Source organism: Octopus sinensis, linkage group LG29 (genome assembly GCF_006345805.1).
Source record: "Octopus sinensis linkage group LG29, ASM634580v1, whole genome shotgun sequence".
NCBI lineage: Eukaryota > Metazoa > Mollusca > Cephalopoda > Octopoda > Octopodidae > Octopus > Octopus sinensis.
The window spans coordinates 13,509,036-13,531,692 of record NC_043025.1 but is presented as its reverse complement, the minus strand read 5'-3'; the positions used below and the strand labels follow the sequence as shown (position 1 = coordinate 13,531,692).

Here is a 22,657-nt window from a genome sequence, read left to right as displayed (position 1 = left end):
CAGGCTGTTGTTCAGTGGAACTGGCCTCGAAACCGCAATCTCTGTCTAACTAATATTGTATCTAATCTTCCAACTCATGGATGATTCTAAAATCCATATTTGTAGACAATTATTTAATGCCTACATTTCCAACGCATCTCCCATCAGCCCCGCCTTATACGGGACTGATGAGAAGTCCGTAAGATACGGTTGCATTAAATCAGGGGTCGCCAAACTTTTTCGACCATCGACCCCCTTTAGTCACTTCTTCCGCATCGACCACCCTCTTCATTTAAAACAGTGGTTTTCAACCAGGGTTCCGCCAGTACAGTCCAGGGGTTCCGCAAGAAGTTACAAAAATGCTAAAATCGGCAGTAATTTTTAATTCTCCTTTGCAGATATGTTTGCATAAGACTATTAAATTATTGCTCAGGGGTTCCTCGAGCCAGTGGAATGCTTCCTTGGGGGTTCCGCTCCAGCAAAAAGTTTGAAAAGCACTGATTTAAAATATCTTAAACCATACCATACTGTAGTAGATCTTAACACATAAAGCGCGACAGGCCATGATCGTGGCCCAGATGCATTTAATTTAAGGGCCTTTCTCGAGGTCTAATGTCACTCAAACGCTCCGATACCCACCACAGTGCAAGAGGGCTAATAGTTCAACTAATGAATTTTCCGTTGATGTATAAAACTTGTCACCATTATATACTAAGAAGATATTTTAACTAATTTTTGTTTTTATGTGTTAATGGTAGTCTCATTCTCATAAAATGTGCTCGGCAGCCCATGCCATGTAAGTGCTAAATCCCAGGGCTTTACGGACAAAATGCCTCTAAGCATTTAATAAACAAATGGAATATGCCTTTAATATGGCGTAACTTCGGTATAGGTACCAGAAGTACCTATTTCTTTACTACCCACAAGGGGCTAAACGCAGAGAGGACAAACAAGGACAGACAAAGGGATTAAGTCGATTATATCGACCCCAGTGCGTAACTGGTACTTTATATATCGACCCCGAAAGGATGAAAGGCTAAGTCGACCTCGGCGGAATTTGAACTCAGAACGTAACGGCAGACGAAATACCTATTTCTTTACTACCCACAAGGGGCTAAACACAGAGGGGATAAACAAGGACAGACAAAGGGAGTAAGTCGATAATATCGATCCCAGTGTGTAACTGGTACTTAATTTATCGACCCCGAAAGGATGAAAGGCAAAGTCGACCTCGGCGGAATTTGAACTCAGAACGTAACGGTAGACGAAATACCGCTAAGCATTTCGCCGGGCGTGCTAACGTTTCTGCCAATGATGCATTTCAAGAAAGTGTTCTTTTTATATATGGAGGGGGGTTAAGGGGAGGGGAGAAAAGGGTTTCTGTTATCTTCAGAAATGTAACCAAAGCCACTTCCGGTAATTACGGTACCTATACCGAAGGATCGCCCTGGTATCCCCTGATGTAAAGCGTAATGTTTAATAATATTCTGATGAATGGTTTTCAGTGGACCAACAGTAGAAAAGAGATTTGTTTCGCTGTACATCGTCTAAGTGACGTCATTAAAGGAAGGGAGATAACTGATACAGTGATGCTGAGGGGTCGCTTACGCAATTGTGCGTCTCTCTGCTCGAATTTGTTTCCTCATAACTCTCAGAAAATTAGATATTTTTAAATGGGATTTTCTACAAATAAACTATCAGATGATGTGGATTAAAATTATATCGAAGGTACTACTTAAGAAGAGTGGTCCCGGTGCGCGCATCCGCGCTAGCTAGTCATGACTAGTCGATTCTTACTTTGTTTTAAAAAAATTAGGATCTTTTCACTTTGACCGGCAGATTTTTAAAATAATTTCTATATAGGCGCAGGAGTGGCTGTGTGGTAAGTAGCTTGCTAACCAACCACATGGTTCCGGGTTCAGTCTCACTGCGTGGCATCTTGGGCAAGTGTCTTCTGCTATAGCCCCGGGCCGACCAATGCCTTGTGAGTGGATTTGGTTGACGGAAACTGAAAGAAGCCTGTCGTATATATGTGTGTTTGTCCCCCTAGCATTGCTTGACAACCGATGCTGGTGTGTTTACGTCCCCGTCACTTAGCGGTTCGGCAAAAGAGACCGATAGAATGAGTACTGGGCTTACAAAGAATAAGTCCTGGGGTCAATTTGCTCGACTAAAGGCGGTGCTCCAGCATGGCCGCAGTCAAATGACTGAAACAAGTAAAAGAGTAAAAGAGAGAGTAACTTCGTACACTGGTAGAATGTGTTTATAAAACATCTTTTTCTCTTGGCTTTCTTGAGAAAATTCTGTAGTTTGTAAGATATTTGTTGTTAAATTTCTTGCATTTCGGCAATTTCAACCAATCAGTGACGTCTATTGATAATAATAACAATAATAATAATAATAATAAGGGTGCCCTGGGAATGATAGCACTAAAACAATACCTGTTGTCATAGGTGCCCTGGGAATGGTAGCAAAAAGGGGCTGATTGCTACCTAACTCAGATACCAGGAAACCCCAAAAGGGCAGAAATTCAAAAGATAGTGCTCATGGGAACTGCTCATATCTTATGTAAAATACTTTCTATGTAATCTCAAGTTTTAAAACAAACATAATTTTCTTAGGTTTTCTTAAAACATTCTCTAGAACAACACTATGTACAAAACCAAATATATATGGCACCCTAGGCATAACTCCAACATGAACTTCTAACCTGTTGTCTCTTGAGGTCTCTGGGTGAGATTTGGAGACAACTTCTGCAAATGTAAAGCGAAAGTCAAACATAGAATAATAATAATGGTACTATTTCAGAAGAGTGGTCCCGGTGCGCGCACTCGCGCAAGCTAGTTATGTTTTTGTGTTTTATTTACTTTGTTTTAAAAATTATTTCTTTTGTTTTATAAAAAATTATTTATTTTGTGTTTAATTTACTTTGCTAGGTAGTCGTTGTAGGATCGACTAGTCACGACTAGCTAGCGGGGACGCGCGTGTACGCGAGTGCGCGCACCGGGACCACTTTTCTTAAATAGTACCAATAATAATAATAATGATAATGATAATAATAATAATAATATTAATAATAATAATAATAAATTCTTAAGCTGAAATATTGTAACAATTTTAGTTAAGGGAGAGTTTTGAAGCTTAGCTTAATATATGCGAATTATAGAGAGAGAGAGAGAGAGAGAGAGAGAGAGAGAGAGAGAGAGAGAGAGAGAGAGAGCGTACATATAAAAAGAAAGCCGGAATACTAACCGAAGAAGCGAAAAACGAAACAGAATAACGGACTGTATCCTCCCACTTTGCGCAAAAATAAAATATGCGATTTTTATGAAAATGCTTCGAAGTCCCAATCATTAATTGATATCTATAAGGGTGCATTTTTTTTTTTAATTAATTAATTACAGAAATTTTGATTAGTTGTATTTTTTTGCTTTTTTCCTGATGGTGGTGGTGGTGGTGGGGTGGGGGAGGGGAATAATGAGAGAAGAAGGGAGTGTGTGCGAAACTCGGGCGGAATGAATACCACAAGGTATTGTTGTTCGACGCACCGGTTTAAATGGTAATTTTTTTTCTTTATTGTTCTACTCATCCGATGATGTGTGCAGAACCAGAGATCGCCTGCACTTTTTTCCACCCGATATAAGCATATATATACATATATATATATATCATTATATAAACATATATATATATATGTGTATATGCATTTATATATATATGGGGCTTCCTCGCAGTTTCCGTTCACCACTCGCAATTTTTTTTGGTATTGGTCATCCCAAGGTGCCCTCTTTGGCTTTTTTGCGACAACCGGGAAATTGAACTCAGGACGACAGAGTTTACAATAGGCAAAACTATTTCACACACACACATTTATTTATTTATTTATTTTATCTTTGCTTCCCCCCCTTCTCTTCTCACCAAAATTCTTTTCTACCCCCTAAATTACCTTATTGCTGTTGTTAATTAACCCCAGGTGAGCCTTTAAAATCTTGCACACTTCTGATCCGACAACGAATTCTTTATTATTATTATCATTATTATTATTATTATTATTATTATATTATTATTATTATCATTATTATTATTATTACTATTATTATTATTATTACCCACCTCACCTTGGATGTTGTATGTAACAAGGGTTGTATCATCTAATTTGTCCTTTTTATTTATTTTTTTCCCCTAAAAAACGATGTGGGGTGATTTGTGGGAGATTTGGCTGCTATTTCTAACATGTCGGACGACCACATACAGGCCTCCCTTATTGGCTCGAGTCAAAGAGGGGAAAAAGCCCTCCTCTATGTGGTCACTCGGCTTGCTAGAAATAACAGCCAATTTTCTTTTGCAAATTACACCTAAATATGTATTCATTAAGAAAGAAAATGGATAAGATGAACAGAGTTTGACAATATTTGTGGAATTAAGTTAGGACGATTATGGCCGCCACTGGACGACGTAGTGGTCGAGTGGTTAAGAAGGTCGCTTCTCAATCGTAAAGTCCTGAGTTCGATCGTAGACCATGGCATCCTTGAACATTTTTTTTTTTTTTTTACCATAGCCCCGAGTTGACTCAAATTTTGTGAGTGCTATCAGTTATATGGAAGCTGTGCAGAAGCTCGCTTTGCAAGCACAAGGTTCCAGGTTCGATTTTACATCATAGCATCCCTCGAACTGTTTTTTTTTTTTAAAACCATAGAATCGGGTTGACCCAAAACTTTGTGAGTGTTATCGGTTTGGTGGGAAACTGCGTGGAAGCTCATCGCATGGATTGGTTACCTGTAATTTTAAGGACCCGCCGTTTCTGCCTGGAAGATTGGATTTACTTGAAGGGACCGACAGAATTGTGAATTTCTTAACACCATGTTATGTACAAAACGGATTGCATCCTGTGATTTAAAGGAACAGATCTTGTCACACATGTGTACCAGTCGTGCTGTTTCTGCCTGTGGATTATGCCAGGGGTACATGTACGACCATGGAGTACTCGGACGTGCTCACTGAAGTCCAGCTGTAATTCAAAGTACCCACTTTTCCTGGTGTTTCTGCTCGAGGAAGGGCACACATATCTGCGGAATCTTCAGCCACTCTCATTGAACTTTATCTAATTCAAAAGATCCAGTGTATTTTTTTTTACCTTTCTTCATGTGGATTCTGCTCCGAGGATTTATGTTAAAAATATACGTACTCGTGAAGTACTCGAGGGTAGTCTCAATTATAATAATATACCACTGAGTAGGCGAATTCGTGTGAAGGAACCACACACAACTGGAATTAATGATATACTCAGCGAAATATCACTCATGCTTGGTAAATTTTTTTATGGTTACGCACGGATAAGCAATATTTAACCCCACAATATAATACATTGTTGCACCTTATTAACTACGCATGGTCAGTTGATCAAACCGAACACGACCAGTAACCTCAACTGAAATGCTCAGTCTTTGGATGGTTACTCATATTTGAGTATTTTGTGAAAAGCCCACACAACCCGCGAAATGCTGAGCCATATGATGGATGAATGAAGCCAGCTCAACCCACCCCGGGTGACCAGCAACCTCAACTGAAATGCTCAGTCTTTGAATGGTTACTCATATTTGAGCATTTTGTGAAGAGCCCACACGGCCCGTAAAATGCTCAACCATATGATGGATGAATGAAGCTAGCTCAACCCACCCCGGGTGAATGCTGTCTCAAGTCAAATGATATATACAACACTGTGTGATTCACAACGGACCAGACAAGCTCAGTTGGTCAGATCGAAGGGAACTGAAATAGATTAAGATACTTATGTGCTCCGAAAATGAAGGGTCGTGGGTGTGAGTATTTTGGGTAAGGTACACGTGTCCGTGCAGTGAAATGCCCAACCACGGCAGAATACAACACCATGTCGTTATGCAATGTCGAAAACGGATTAGGCCAACTCGATTACATGACCCGGACATGATAAATGAAACGAAAGAAAAACGAATTTCGAATATCATCTACGAAACAACGACGAAGGAGTGTCGGGTTTTCGCTTGGATTTTACAAATACAGCGCTTCTGTACATCCGTAGTAAACCGCCACCGCCGCCACTGTCGTAACGCAAGAGAGCGGGTGAAAGACAAACAAACAAAGGGAGAGTAAACGATAGAGAAAGGCAGAGAGGCGGAGAGGGAGTGAAAGCTAGACGGAGAGAGAGGGAAGGCAGCCTTCATCTTTCTTTCCTACTCCAAGTCGTCCTTCTTCCTTTTTGGCCGTTATTTTAAGCAAAGAGAAGACAACTAAATTTCACCATTTCACGTCGAGCGTGTTCCGGAATTCCCGGGTAAGACAATTTTCAACTAATTCCCCCCACTTTCATTTATATTTAATTCATATTTCACACCCTTTGAACAACCAACTTGCTGCACCCATATCAGCTGGGATGGCCCCTATCTCTCAACACCGCGGCCCCTATTGCCCACAAACGACCCCTTGTCTGCCTCTGTTCGGGTCTCCATAAGGACGGGGGTTACCTTCTGAAATCAGCTCAGATCCTGTTCTCTCATCGGCCTCGCATCTCCGCTTTTTTTTCATTTATTTAATCTCCTTAATTGCTTTCATATATATCAATTAAATTAATTATGTAATTAAATTGAATTTCTTAATTAAGCCATAGGTGTTTCTATTCATATATTGTTCGTTTTCCTTCTTCATCTGTATACATCCGTGCATATATATATATATATATATATATATATATATATATATACATTCGTGCATATATATATATATAATATATATATATATATAATATATATATATATTATATATACTTCGATTTATTATACACACTCTATTGACAAATATACGAGTGAATATCTTTTCTGATTTATGGATTCTTAGACGGCATATATATTATATATATATATATATATATATATATATATATATACACGCACACGTACGTAGTTTACATATATATATGCATGTATGTATGTATAATGTACACGTACGCATATACGGACGTCTGTGTGTGAAAGTACTCGGGCGATCTGTTTGACTAAAGTCCTTAAGGCGGTGCCCCAACGTGGCCGCAGCTCAGTGAATAAACAATTAAAAGATAAGACATATATACACACGCAGTGGATGGAAAAAGCAATTAAGGTGAAATTCTGAGTGATAAACAGAGTGAATAAAATTCTTGTTTTTCTGCCATTAATAAACTCTACGTTTCGTATTTAGTACTTCACCACTCCCAGTTTTTTTGCGTGTGTGCATATACATATACATACATATATATACACATATCTATGGTGATTGTGACAGGAAAAATACTGCACAAGAATGAGGATATATAATCATGTCTTTAATAAATAATTGACAGGAGACTAATCAAAACGTGTGTGTGTGTGTATATATATTTATTTATTTATTTATTTCTACACACATGCGCAGGCAAATCCGCATATATTCTCTCCGTATTTATTTGACGTGTTTCGGCCATGCGGATATGGTCATGCTGGAGCACCACACACGCACATATATATATATATATATATATAGACACACACACACACACAGAGCTATGTTAGGAGTGTAATCGTCTCTGTTTTCTAACGCATAGATGTTTCTCGTATGATTTGCCACTCCTACACAAGTTATATATATGTATGTATATATATATACACACTTGAAGAATTAAACCGAACAGAAACGTTCGGTGTGGAGCGAATAACAGCGTGGGAGCTTTCCATTTTCTCTTGACATTTACTCTTTTGACTACAGCCATGCTGGAGCACGACCTTTAGGTGAGCAAATCGATCCCAGGACTTATTATATCAGTCTCTTTTGCCGAACCGCTAAGTTACGGGGACATAAACACACCACCATCGGTTCTTAAGCGATGCTGGGTGGGGTGGACAAACATAAACACACACACATATATATACACACATATGCATATATACGACAGGCTTCTTTCAGTTTCCGTCTACCAAATCCACTCACAAGGCTTTGGTCGGCCTGAGGCTATAGTAGAAGACACTTGCCCAAGGTGCCACGCAGTGGGACTGAACCCAGAACCATGTGGTTGGTAAGCAAGCTACTTACCACACAGCCACTCCTACGCTTAGGTATATATATATATATACACACACACACACATATATATATACATATATACGATGGGCTTCTTTCAGTTTCCATCTACCAAATCCACTCACAAGGCTTTGGTTAGCCCGAGGCTATAGTAGAAGACACTTGCCCAAGGTGCCACGCAGTGGGACTGAACCTGGAACCATGTGGTTGGTAAGCAAGCTACTTACCATGCAGCCTCTCCTGCGAGAATTTTCGTGCAAAAGTTGGGTTAATCGCTCTTCATCAAACTGGACGGCCAGAACGAGGTGTGTCTTTGAGGTCAAAATTTCCATTTTTGAACTTGGCACACCAATCACGAGCGGTTCTTTCAACTATGGCACCCTCTCCATACACAGGGTCTTTACATTCTTTTCACTTTACACAAAATATTCTTTACATTCTACTGTTGTTTTATTGCCATGGCTGTGAGGTAAGTAGCTTGCTAACCAACCACATGGTTCCGGGTTCAGTCCCACTGCGTGGCACCTTGGGCAAGTGTCTTCTGCTATAGCCTCGGGCCGACCAAAGCCTTGTGAGTGGATTTGGTAGACGGAAACTGAAAGAAGCCTGTCGTATATATGTATATGTGTGTGTTTGTGTGTCTGAGTTTGTCCCCCTAGCATTGCTTGACAACCGATGCTGGTGTGTTTATGTCCCCGTTACTTAGCGGTTCGGTAAAAGAGACCGATAGAATAAGTACTGGGCTTACAAAGAATAAGTCCTGGGGTCGATTTGCTCGACTAAAGGCGGTGCTCCAGCATGGCCGCAGCCAAATGACTGAAACAAGTAAAAGAGTAAAAGAGAGTATTATAAATTTCCTGGGTAAAATATTTTCCTGTGAATGAATTATGATTTATAACATTGCTGCTATGGGAAATTATTGCTCTGCTTTACGAGTTTTCGCTTAACGAGCAGTCTTTGGGAACAAATTAACTTGTGTATTGAGTCATTACTGTATATTCTTCCTCTTTCTTCCAGGTACCATTACCAAAAATGTACCAAGGAATGGAATCAGGCCAGAAACACTACGAGAAAAAAACCCCACCCAATCAACCATATATTCCAGGCTTATCAAAAGCGCCGCCCAACAGTGCCCCAGTCAGCTGCACACTAGCAAGGGCATCGGAGACCCTTATTAAGGAATACCAATCCAAAGAGAAAAACCCTGTGCAGTGTCTTCATGAATATGCAAGTCAGAGGAAAGTTAAGGTACTTCTTTCAAACACAACTAATATGCATCTATATACATACATCTATATACATACATACGCATATACACAAGCATATTTACATGTATACACATTCATTCATAGATACATATATACGCACGTAAAAAGCACCATCCGAGCGTGGCCGTTCGCCAGCCTCATCTGGCACCTGTTTCGGTGGCACATAAAAAGCACCCACTAGACTCTCGGAGTGGTTGGTGTTAGGAAGGGCATCCAGCTGTAAAAACACTGCCAGATCAGACTGGCCTGGTGCAGCCTTCGGGCTCCCCAGACCCCAGTTGAACCGTTCAACCCATGCTAGCACGGAAAACGGATGATAAATGATGATGATGATGATGATGATATATATATATCATATGATCACTGTGACCGACCAGGCCATCAGATGTTGCTATGCATCGCTGGTCACAATGCGCTTCGCATTGTTTTTTAGCCTTCAAATGACACCACCCCGCTGGCTAAGCGAGCAGGCCAACAGAAGAAAGTGTGAGAGAAAGTTGTGGTGAAAGAGTACAGCAGGGATCGCCACCACCCCCTGCTGGAGCCTCGTGGAGCTTTTAGGTGTTTTCGCTCAATAAATACTCACAACGCCCGGTCTGGGAATCGAAACCGCGATCCTACAACTGTGAGTCCGCTGCCCTAACCACAGGGCCATTGCGCCTCCACACACACACACACACACACACATATATATATCTAAAATCAAAAAATCAAAAAACAATGCAAGGACGTGGTACATGCAAAGTGCACACACATACAGTAACCCCTTGCATTTTGTGATTCACCTGTCGTGCACTTGGTCTGTTGTGGTTTGCCTGTTGTGCACATTCTAACGGCCAAGTTCTAACGCCCCCAGCTCAGCCACATTCTAACGCCCCCAGCACGGCCACATTCTAACGCCCCCAGCACAGCCACATTCTAACGCCCCCAGCACGGCCACATTCTAACGCCCCCAGCACGGCCACATTCTAACGCCCCCAGCACGGCCACATTCTAACGCCCCCAGGACGGCCACATTCTAACGATCCCCCCCAGCACGGCCACATTCTAAAGGCCCCAGCACGGCCACATTCTAACGCCCCCAGCACGGACACATTCTAACGCCCCCAGCACGGCCACATTATAACGCCCCCGGCACGGCCACATTCTAACGCCCCCAGCACGGCCACATTCTAACGCTCCCCAGCACGGCCACATTCTGTCAGAGACAAGTAAAACCCCTTAATACAGCTGATCTTGTATTTTTTTTCTTTCCCCAGCTCTCCTTCCACGAAGTCGATGTCCTTCCTTCACGAGAACACCCGCTGGCCATCTTCGCCGTTCAGGTGGAGATAAACAATGTGATGTACCCGCAGGGTGTCGGGAACACCAAGAAAGAAGCCAAGACGAATGCTGCGATCAAAGCTTTTGAGATTGGCGTCTTGCAGAAATCCAATGGAAACGGTAAGTGGTTTGTTGTGCTCTGGGTCAGTCCTGATCCAGACAGATCGATGATCAAAGACGCTCCAGATGTGACCATCTTGTTTTTTTTAATTCAAACATGATGTAGTTCAAAGTACATTCTTTGTGTCCTTCCTTGTTGTAGTTTAGCCCCAGGGTCACTTCTGATCCAGACAGACCTAAAACCCCAACCCTAAAAACCCTAACCGAAAGTAGAGAAATGTTTTGAAATTTTTGTCTGAATCATAATCTCCGTATTTTTCTGCATATTTTGAAAAAAAAATCAGAAAAAAATTTTAAATGAAGGAAATGTGGGTGGGGGTGGTCATTTAGAAATGTCTATTTTTGCCAATTTTTTTTTGCGGATTCATATTCCCCGTAGCTGAAAAGGGGGATTTGTGTCCCAAAAAAATTTTTTTTTAATGGCTGGTTTTTGTAGGGGACAGTCGGAAGTCTTGCCCAATATTTCTGTTGAAATACCCTGCCCTTTTTTTCAGTTAATTTTGAAAATAATGAACTTGTCGTTAATTAACTTTGTCGTTAATTAATCTGGTGTTCAGATCCTAAATTAACATGAAATCTTTCTGGAAGGTTTTAATTCAGGTCACACTAAAAGAAGAAATTTGTATAACAGAACTAGTGGGGATGGTCTCAGATGGCTTGGTATCAAAAGTAAGTCCAGTGTCTGGTTTTGTTTTATTGTAATCCGTGAAGATAATTGATAGGGACAGGCATGGTTGGATGGTCGAGGATTTGACTTCTGAACCACACAGTCTACCAAATCCACTCACAAGTCTTTGGTTGGCCCATGGCTATAGAAGACACTTGCCCAAGGTGCCACACAGTGGGACTGAACCCAGAAACATGATGGAAAGATCTGCAAGCCACTTCACAGGATGAGGATATTTCTATTGAAATATACTGCTTTTGTTTGAATTAATTTAGAAATTAACGAAGTATTTGATCAGATAATTTTGTCAGTAATTAATCTAGTGTGTTTATTCCAGGCATTGACCCCTATCTGTATCTCTCTCTCTCTCTCTCTCTCCACAGAATGTGTCTCCCAAACCGTGACCAACAGCCAACCTTCCCTCGACCTTGGCAAAACAGCAGAAAAACACTCGGTCACTCAGCTCTATGAGTATGCGCTGGCAGCAGGGAAATCCTGCGAAATCGTCGTTGGAGACGAACGTGGTCCAATGGGGTAAGAACACCTCCATCTATTTCTCTCTGTAGTTTGATTCTGTGTGTGTTGTATAATGTTTAGTGCATATTTCAGTGTAGTATATCATCATCATCGTTTAACATCCGCTTTCCATGCTAGCAGTGGTTGGACGATTTGACTGAGGACTGGCGAACCAGATGGCTGCACCAGGCTCCAATCTTGATCTGGCAGAATTTCTACAGCTGGATGCCCTTCCTAACGCCAACCACTCCGAGAGTGTAGTGGGTGCTTTTACGTGCCACCGGCACGAGGGCCAGTCAGGCAGTACTGGCAACGACCTCACTCGAATGTTTTTACACGTGCCACCAGCACAGGTGCCAGTAAGGTGATCCTGGTAACAATCACCCTCGAATGGTGCTCATGGCACCCTACTAGCACAGGGCTCGAGTGCCAGTAAGGCAACGCTGGTAACAATCACGCTCAAATGGTGCCTTTTACGTGCCACTGGCACGGAAGCCAGTTAGCCACTCTGGCAACAACCATGCTCGGATGGTGCTCTTAGCACCCTACTAGCACGGGGCACAGGTGCCAGTAAGGCGGTATAATAGTGTATATTTTAATGTATGTGTATGTGTGTGTCATCGTCTTCATCATCTTTGTTTGATGTCTGTTTTCCATGCTGGCATGGGTTTACGTTTGAAACGTGGAGATGTCAGAGGGCATCTTATGCATGTATCACCCTTTAACCATTCCGATTACTCTGTCAAATGTAATCCTTGTTTATCCACATTGTTTTTAATTAATCCTGGATTATCTCATAGCTTTGAGATTTCAATGATGTGATTGTTTATTTTCAGAATGACATTGTAGGGTAGGTGTGAGAAGCTAGATATGGCTAGTTTGAACATGAAAGGAGTAGAATATTCGGCCTGGATATAGCCAGTTTAAATGTTAAAGGATTATATATATGTATGAAGCAATGAGGGAGACCTCTACATGGTAGCTACTCCTGTTAGAAATAGCAGCCAAATCTCCCTCAAACCACACCATATGTCTTATGCATGTATTATCCTTTAGCATTCAGATCACCCTGTCAAATCTAATCCTTATTTATCCACATTGTTTTGATTTAATCCTGGATTATCTCATAGCTTTGAGATTTTGAAGATTGTTATTGTTTATTTTTAGAATGACATTGTAGGGTAGGTGTGAGAGACTGGATCTGTCTGGTTTGAACACAAAAGGGTTAAAATTACAATGGGTGGTTTCCGTATTTCGCAAAACCAAAAACCCTCAATATAACTTTGTTAGACACATATGTAAACGAAGGGAGGTTTAGCTGGCATTTTTAGCATATTGAGTGACCCCTCATTGACTGTGCGATCCGTGTTATGTATTTTCAGCTTCAAGGCTTGTGTGATGTTGAACAACGAATATTTTGTTGAGGCGGTCGCACAAAACAAGAAAGAGGCAAAGCGGTTGGCCGGAGTGGCTGCCCTCGAAAAACTGAACATTAGATATGCCCAGGTAGGTTTTGTTGTGCTCTTGTGGGGGTCCAGGTTCCAGGTTCAGTCCCACTCAGTGGCACTTTGCTAGGCAAGTCTTCTTTTACAGCCCTAGGCTGACCAAAGTCTTGTCAGTGGATTAGGATGAAAGAAATTGAAAAGAAGCCTGTTGAATGTGTGTGTATATGTATGTAGTATGCAAGTGTGTGGTGTGTGTGCATACATGCGTGTATATAAATGAATCTATGCACGTGTGTGTGTGTATGTATATATGTATCTATGCACGTGTGTGTATGCATGTGTGTATATATATGTATGTATATATGTATGTATCTATGCGTGTGTGTGTGTTTGTGTGTCTATATAAGTATGTATATAAGTGTGTGTGTGCATACATGTGTGTATATAAATGTATCTATGCACGTGTGTGTGTATGTATATGTATGTATATATATATCTATGCACGTGTGCGTGTGCCTGCACGTGTGTGTGCGTGCATGTGTATGTGTGTATATGTATGTATGCAAGTGTGTGTTTGTGTCTATATAAGTGTGTGTGTGTATGATGCATGTATATATATGTATGTATCTGCACGTGTGTGTGTGTATGTGCATATGTATGTATGTGTGTGTACAAGTGTATATGCATACACGTGTGTGTACATACATGTGTATACATGTGTATGTATGTAGGTGTATTTGGACAGACATTTAAGGATGAGGATGGTGTGCTGAGGCACACATGCTGTCTCCCAGAATTAACTATTTCAGTGAAATGCAACAATATATTTTTTTGTCCACCATCTAATATAATCTAATATAAAAGTCATGCACCAAGATCTCTGAGCAAAGACCATGTTGCAGTGAATAACAATGATGTAATGTCGGATGGTTTAGGTGCATGACTTTTGGCCCACTCTGTAAACATGTTTTGTGTGTGTGTCATTGTTTTCCTTCCCCTGTCTTCTAGGAAGTGGCACCAGAAGGTAAAAGTTTGGGCCAACAGTTCACCGACCTCGTCTACAACCACCTGTACATGTATCTCGAACAGTATTCAGTCTTACGTTATCGAAGGAAGTCTGTGGCAGCCGTCATCCTTGTGTCCGGTGAGAAATTCTCATTTTCTCTTCCGTTTTTTTTTTGTTCTTCATCCCCTTTTATTCTTTTTAATGGCGGTCTGGTGTGAGGTGGGCGATGGGGTACGTGTGGTACACAAATTTTATCTATCCCACAGTAAAATTTTCTAATTGCCCTCCAATGAAAAACTGGTCATCATCATTTAACGTCCTAGCATGGGTTGGACGGTTCAACTGGGGTCTGGCAAGCCAGGAGGTTGCACCAGGCCCAGTCGGACACTTAACGACACATACCAAAGTACATACTAAAAAGAAACCATGGCAATGAAAGGAATATTAATTCATCATCATCATCATCATTTAGCGTCCGCTTTCCATGCTAGCATGGGTTGGACGGTTCCACCGGGGTCTGGGAAGCCAGGAGGCTGCACCAGGCTCCAGTCTGATCTGGCAATGTTTCCACAGCTGGATGTCCTTCCTAATGCCAACCACTCAGTGAGTATAGTGGGTGCTTTTTCATGCCACTGGCACAGGGGCCAGAAGAGGCTGGCAAACGGCCACGCTCGGATGGTGCTTTTTACGTGTCACGGGCACAGGTATCTTAACTACAATTTCCATTTGATTTTTATTTTGATGTTGGTGTTGATGTCCTTGACTCAATAGGTTTCCTCAAGAACAGTGGGTCACTCCACGATCCAAGGTTAGCACAGCAGGTTGTCCTGCGAGCCATGAACTCACTTCATGTCGAGTCTTCGCAGTCACAACATATCTCAGCGGTCTCGGTTTTTCGTCATTTCCTCTGTGAGGCCCAAAGTGCCACCAGCACGGGTATCACAACTACAATTTCCATTTGATTTTTATTTTGATGTTGATGTACTTGACTCGTTTTGAATTAATCAATTGTTATGTTGTAGCTTTGAGATTTCAATGACATAATTGGTCATTAATTTAGTCCCATTGCATTGTGTGCTTGGTAATCCAGGAATAACTTAAACATAATCTCTGCTGGATTCCATTTTAATCGGTATTTTTGTGATTCTGTCCATTAGATTGCCTAACAAATCCAGTAGTTGAGAGACAGACCTATTATTGTTATTCTCCTGATCGATAGATAGACAGAGGACAGATGGATATATATATATACATACATATATACGACAGGCTTCTTTCAGTTTCCGTCTACCAAATCCACTCACAAGTCTTTGGTTGGCCCATGGCTATAGAAGACACTTGCCCAAGATGCCACGCAATGGGACTGAACCCGGAACCATGTAGTTGGTAAGCAAGCTACTTACCACACAGCCACTCCTACATATATAAATGTATATATGTATATATATATGTAGATATATATATATATATATATATACACATACATATCTACGATGGGCTTCTTTCAGTTTCCGTCTACCAAATCTACTCACAAGTCTTTGGTCGGCCCGGGGCTATAGCAGAAGACACTTGCCCAAGGTGCCACACAGTGGGACTGAACCCAGAACCATGTGGTTGGTAAGCAAGCTACTTACCACACAGCCACTCCTATGTCATATGGGAGAAAAAAGTCATTGTGATTCTGTCCATTAGTTTGCCTCACATATCCAGCAATTGAGAGATAGTCCTATTATTGTTATTCTTCTGAAATTTTTAGTGGTTTTGACCATTAGTTTGCCTGCAATGAACAAATATGAGAGATTTGGCTGCTATTTCTAACAGGACTAGCTACCATGTACAGGACTTCTTCATTGCTTCATGTATAGATATATAACTTTTTTAGCCCATATCCAGCCCAGATATTCTGCTCTGTGGATTCTACCCCTAAATCCCTCCAGGGTGGGTTAAAATGGGTGGACGGGTGGAAGAAAAGATGCCAGATTTTTTAAGCCATTATTGATGGACCTTTTTCATATCCGAAATGTTTTCTCGTTTGTGTTCTTCAGATAATAAACCAGAAGTAATCTCCATGGCGATCGGTCACCAGTGTCTGACCCCCGGCAACCTGAGTAGCGACGGTCGATGTTTAATCGACAGCGATGCAGCAGTGCTGGCATGCAGAGCCTTTCGCAGGTAGAGGGCTTGTCCCTTCTTTCTCTCTCTTCCTCAATGAAGAATTATTTACATTATTTACATTTGACGGATATTTGTCCTCATCTTGTTTGTTGTTAACACTTAACGTTTCGCCTGATATACCCTCCAGCCTTCGTCAGGTGTCTTGGGGAAATTTCAAACCTGGGTTCTCGGCGAGCTGGCAGAAACGTTAGCACGCCGGGCGAAATGCTTAGCGGTATTTCATCTGCGTTACGTTCTGAGTTCAAATTCCACTAAGGTCGACTTTGCCTTTCATCCTTTCGGGGTCGATAAATTAAGTACCAGTTAAGTACAGCACTGGGGTCGATGTAATCGACTTAATACCTATGTCTGTCCTTGTTTGTCCCCTCTGTGTTTAGCCCCTTGTGGTAATAAAGAAATAGGTATTTTTTTATGTTATTATTATTATTCAGGACTGCCTGGAATTGAACTTGGAATCTTGGGGTTAGTTGCCCGCACTCTTAACCACTACGCTATATGCCAGGCTCAAAATTTCCCCAAGACACCTGAAGGAGGCTGGAGGGTATATCAGCCGAAACGTTGTGTTAACAACAAACAAGATGAGGACAAATATCCGTCAAATGTAAATGATGTAAATAATGTACCTTCTAGCTTTGTCTACACTCATTCACCATACACATTTGTGCATGTACACAAAACCATATATAAATAATAAATAAAGCATATGCATATATACATACATATATGTACGTACCTACCTCTACATGTATATATACATGCATATATGGGTACAGGACACCAAAAAAAACGTCGAACACAACGAGAAACGAAAACATAAACACAAACCCAAGGAACTGGACATTTTTCTTAAACAACAACAAAAATAGAGTACAGGACAAATAACACAAGGAAAAAACCCCTTCTTCAGTCGCCATGGTTTCATCTACTCCACGTTTCGAGCCTACGCTCTTCTACAGAAAGGGACACAGAAGAAACAAAGAGAGAAAAAAATGTGTGTAGTGGCTAACAATCTATCATAGCGACTGGTTGATATATATATATAAATAAATAAAAGAGTCCAGTTTGCTGGACATTGTTGTAGAGCTGAAAAAGAGGTAATTTCTACTCTTCTCCTCTGGAAGCCATCTACTCGCGATACCAGAGGGCGCGCACTCTCCTACCCTGATGTAATCTCCAGGGATACAGGCATCCAGCAACAGGACCTCCGTAATGCCATGATGGACCGTGAAGTCTGGCATAGCATGGTAAATTCCATTGTCTCGACCACGGTCGAACAATGATGATAATGATAGATATATGTGTGTATGTACATCATCATCATCATCATCATCGATTAGCGTCTGCTTTCCATGCTGGCATGAGTTGGACGGTTCAATTGGGGTCTGGGAAGCCAGAAGGCTGCATCAGGCCCACTCTGATCTGGCAATGTTTCTAAGGCTGGATGCCCTTCCTAACGCCAACCACTCCATGAGTGTAATGGGTGGCAACCTGAGTTCTTTTAGAGGACTTATAAAAACTTAAGGACCGCTGCAATCTCAGTATGTGAATCTGAGAGGGGAATATGTTGAATAAAATCATAATTCACTGATCTTTCTGTATTTTCTTTTATCCAAAGCCAGGAGCTTTTCAGCATCCACTTGTATATATGTACACACACCAACATCTCTCTATCCGTTCAGTCAAAGTCGACTCTCGGTCACTCGTTGGATCAGTGTCCTCCAGTCAGTTCTATCCTGGGCCGCTTCTTTCAGATTGGCCATGTCCATTCCGGTATCACTCCTGATGGTGTCAAGCCAGCGGGTTCTTGGTCGGCCTCTTCCTCTCTTGCCACTGACCATTCCGAGCATGATGTCCTTCTCCAGGGATTTCCTCTGCATAATATGACCAAAATATGCCAATCTATGCTTGGTGATCCTAGCTTCCAGCGACATTTTCGGCCTGATCTGCTTAAGAACTTCTCCATTGGTGAGCCTTGCTGTCCATGGAATCCGCAAAAGTCTTCTCCAACACCAAAGCTCGAATGCATTAAATCTCTTCTGGTCAGCTTTCTTTAGTGTCCAGGTCTCGCATCCATATGTTACACCAACATATATCTATATATATAAAACTGTAGTTGTGTGAGTGTCTGTCCCCTTCGATTTAGATTCCTAACTCCTCCCACATTTTGCGGTGCAGTTTAACCAAAACCGGGTATCTTATAGTCGTGATTCATATCGAGCCCTTCTGGGTATTAGCGCGCGTCAACGATGAGTCTACGATTTTAAAAAATAATTTAACATCATTTTTTATTCCATTTTAATGCATAATTTTTCGTGTGTCGATGGCGGCGGAGTTGGCGTCCATGGTCACACCTGCACCTGTTTGCTTCTCCCCCTTCTTCCCTCCCTCGTGAAGCTGTGGGGAAGGGAGTGTAAGGAAATCAACGTCGTAAAGCGTTGTCAAGGAGACCAGCGTTCTTTTAGAACAACGACTTCATGGCTTGAAGACACCAAAACAGAAATGGCTAAGAAAGCCTCGAATTGGCATCTATAAGGAAGTAGCTCTCTAAAAATGCTTATATAGTTATTTCCCTTACAAACCCGAGCAACGCCGGGCGATACTGCTAGTATATATATATAAAGAAGCACATACCTAGATGTGTACACACACACACACAAAAATACAGATTCCTACACATTCCTTCTTCATTTCATCTTTTTCAGGTACCTGTATTTAGAACTCCAACGCTACCTGGCTGAGCCGAATTCCCCCATCTGTATATACGAAATGTCACCCGAAAGTGGGGGTCTTTTGAATGTAAAAAAGGACGTGACCTTTCACCTCTTCCTCAGTGACCCCCCCTCCGGTGACTATAGTATCTTCTTGAGCAAGTAAGTCCAGTGTCTGGTTTTTGTTTTATTGTAATCCGTCAAGATAATTGATAGGGACAGGCATGGTTGGATGGTCGAGGATTTGACTTCTGAACCACACAGTCCCAGGATTCAGTCTGCCAGTGCATGGCATCTTGCGTGACCTCTGTGTGTGTGTGTGTGTGTGTGTTGTGTATATATATATATATATATATATATATATATATATATACACACGTATATGTGTGTGTGTGTATGCATGTGTATGTTTATAAGTGTGTGTGTGTGTATATATATAATATGCATGGGTGTGTGCGTATATATATATATATATATATATATATATATATGCATGGGTGTGTGTATATGTGTGTACATTTGTGTGTGTGTGTATGCATGTGTATGTTTAAAAGTGTGTTTCTGTGAATGTGCAAGTGTGTATGTACAGATGAATGTATGCATATATCTGTGTATGTATGTGTGTGTACATACATGCATATGTATGGGGGAGGGACAAGTTGATTTTTTTTCTTTGTACATATTTTTGCTGTTGTTAAATATCTGCATTTCTTAAAATACCTCATACAAAGACATGTATGATATATATATAAAATAATCCAAATTTACAGGGAAAAATCGATTTAGGATTCCAATTTTATAGTAAATATTATCAGAAAGAAACGATTGTAGTGGCGGTTTTTTGACTATATTAAAATTTTATATATTAATTCTTTCCTTCAAAATAGTGGTTGTCTCTATATATATATATATATTATATATATATATATATATATATATACATATATACGACGGGCTTCTTTCAGTTTCCGTCTACCAAATCCACTCACAAGGCATTGGTCGGCCCGAAGCTATAGTAGAAGACACTTGCCCAAGGTGCCATGCAGTGGGACTGAACCCGAAACATGTGGTTTAAGCAAGCTACTTACCACACAGCCACTCCTGCGCCCATATACATATATACGACGGGCTTCTTTCAGTTTCCGTCTACCAAATCCACTCACAAGGCTTTGGTTGGCCCGAGGCTATAGTAGAAGACACTTGCCCAAGGTGCCACACAGTGGGACTGAACCCGGAACCATGTGGTTGGTTAGCAAGCTACTTACCACACAGCCACTCTTTATATTTTTGTTTGATGTTTTTTTTTCTTTCCGATTGTAGGCCAAGTGCACTGCTTACCCATGAAGATAACGAAGAAATTGCCAGAGGAGTTCACAAACCAGCATTTGAAGAATCAGATCATGGGGCCTTGAGTTTACGGTACACAGATGGTGAGTCCTTCTCCGTGCATATTGTGCATGAAGTGTGTGCGCCGATTGTCTGCATGTCCCCGAGCGAACCAGCGGGGAATCATGTAGGGCCCCTGACTTGAGTGGACGAAGCCATGCGGCCAGGGGGTGAATCCATCCGCGGTGGACATGCTCTTAGTTCGCTTCGATGGGGAGCTCTAACCCTCGACGGGTGGCAGCCGTCCACCTTAATACACCGGCATCCCGGGTTCCTCTTCGCCTATGAGTTCGGTTGCTGGGCATGGGACCAGGTCCCGGGGAGGTGACTGCGGTCACCGAACGTAGATGCCCTAGTGTGTTTATGAATGCACACACACAGCGTGAATGTGACTCCTTCGTGTCTAAATAAAATGTGGTAATGTCACGTTGTCCACCACATCGCCTTCGCCAACCCTGAAGGGGAGCTGGGGCAATTGCTTCGTAGATGAATTCTGGTTGAGGACAGAGGGCATGACCCAGCCAACGCGGACGTCTCGTTAGGATGACTTGTCGGAGGCAGGTGATTCTGCATTGGTGTCGCACTGAATTGTTGGAGACAGCATCCACCCAGGGTGGGTTGAGCTGGCTTCATTCATCCTCAATGCTGCATCTCTCACAAACGCCGACCAGGCCTGGTGATTTGAGGCTAACAACCGCATGATCTCCAACCACTCCTTATTCCAGCGGTGAACGCCGTAGACATGGGAGCCTAGGTTGGGTTCCAGATCAGCCTTGACTGTCATCAGCCAGGTTTTTCATTGTCCACCACGTTGCTTTCGCCAACCCTGAAGGGGAGCTGGGGCAATTGCTTCGTAGGTTGGGTTCTAGATCAGCCTTGACCGTCATCAGCCAGGTTTTTCATTGTCCACCACGTTGCTTTCGCCAACCCTGAAGGGGAGCTGGGGCAATTGCTTTGTAGATGAATTCTCCTGGTTGACGACGGAGGGCATGACCCAGCCAACGCAGACTTGTCGGAGGGAGGTGATTTTGCACTGGTGTCGCACCGAATTGTTGGAGACAAAGTGATGCCATCGGACACGAAGGATGCGGCGTAGACAGAGGTGATCGAAGGATTGTAGTCGCTTAATATCTTCCACCCTCGTTGGCCATGACTCGCTGCCGTAAAGGAGAATCGTTCGCACTAGTGCTTGGTAGATCCGTACTTTGGTGGTTTGTCAGCCAGCTCAACCCACCCCGGGTGAATACTGTTTCCCTGTCTGTCTGTCTCCCTATCTCTCTTTCTCACTATTTCTCTCTCAACAGCTTTTTTCCTTTCTAAAAAACAAAAACAAAACGGTGTGACAGGAGTTATCTCCCCTTCTGATTCCTTCCCTTGTCTCCTCCCTCTAAGATACGTCGGGACAGACAGACAGACATGAAGATCAGGCTTCTCTTTTATAATTAACTAGCAGTATCGCCCGGCGTTGCTCGGGTTTGTAAGGGAAATAACTATATAAGCATTTTTAGAGAGCTACTTCCCTTATAGATGCCAATTCGGGCTTTCTTAGCCATTTCTGTTTTGGTGTCTTCAAGCCATGAAGTCGTTGTTCTAAAAGAACGCTGGTCTCCTTGACAACGCTTTACGACGTTGATTTCCTTACACTCCCTTCCCCACAGCTTCACGAGGGAGGGAAGAAGGGGGAGAAGCAAACAGGTGCAGGTGTGACCATGGACGCCAACTCCGCCGCCATCGACACACGAAAAAATATGCATTAAAATGGAATAAAAAATGATGTTAAATTATTCTAAAAATCGTAGACTCATCGTAGACGCGCGCTAATACCCAGAAGGGCTCGATATGAATCACGACTATAAGATACCCGAATTTGGTTAAACTGCACTGCAAAATGTGGGAGTAGTTAGGAATCTAAATCGGAGTAGACAGACACACACGCAACTACAGTTTTATATATATAGATAAATAATAAAGATTAATTTGATGGTGGTTTTCTTCTGCAG

At 41.9% G+C, this 22,657-nt stretch overlaps 1 protein-coding gene across 2 annotated transcripts in view; it reads left to right on the top strand.

Annotated features, from left to right (window-relative positions):
* LOC115226103 (adenosine deaminase domain-containing protein 1) overlaps positions 1-22,657 on the top strand; it is a 36,915-nt gene that overhangs the window by 11,491 nt on the left and 2,767 nt on the right. The window contains exons 1-9 of one of the 2 annotated variants that reach the window (XM_029797086.2): positions 4,628-6,289; positions 9,061-9,291; positions 10,571-10,754; positions 11,805-11,955; positions 13,320-13,443; positions 14,391-14,526; positions 16,434-16,560; positions 19,266-19,433; positions 20,592-20,701. In XM_029797086.2, the coding sequence (XP_029652946.1) occupies positions 9,076-9,291; positions 10,571-10,754; positions 11,805-11,955; positions 13,320-13,443; positions 14,391-14,526; positions 16,434-16,560; positions 19,266-19,433; positions 20,592-20,701 (1,216 nt within the window). In that variant the 5' untranslated portion in view covers positions 4,628-6,289; positions 9,061-9,075. Of the gene's footprint in view, positions 1-4,627; positions 6,290-9,060; positions 9,292-10,570; positions 10,755-11,804; positions 11,956-13,319; positions 13,444-14,390; positions 14,527-16,433; positions 16,561-19,265; positions 19,434-20,591; positions 20,702-22,657 lie in introns of those variants that run through there. The other variant, XM_029797085.2, reaches the window with a different exon arrangement.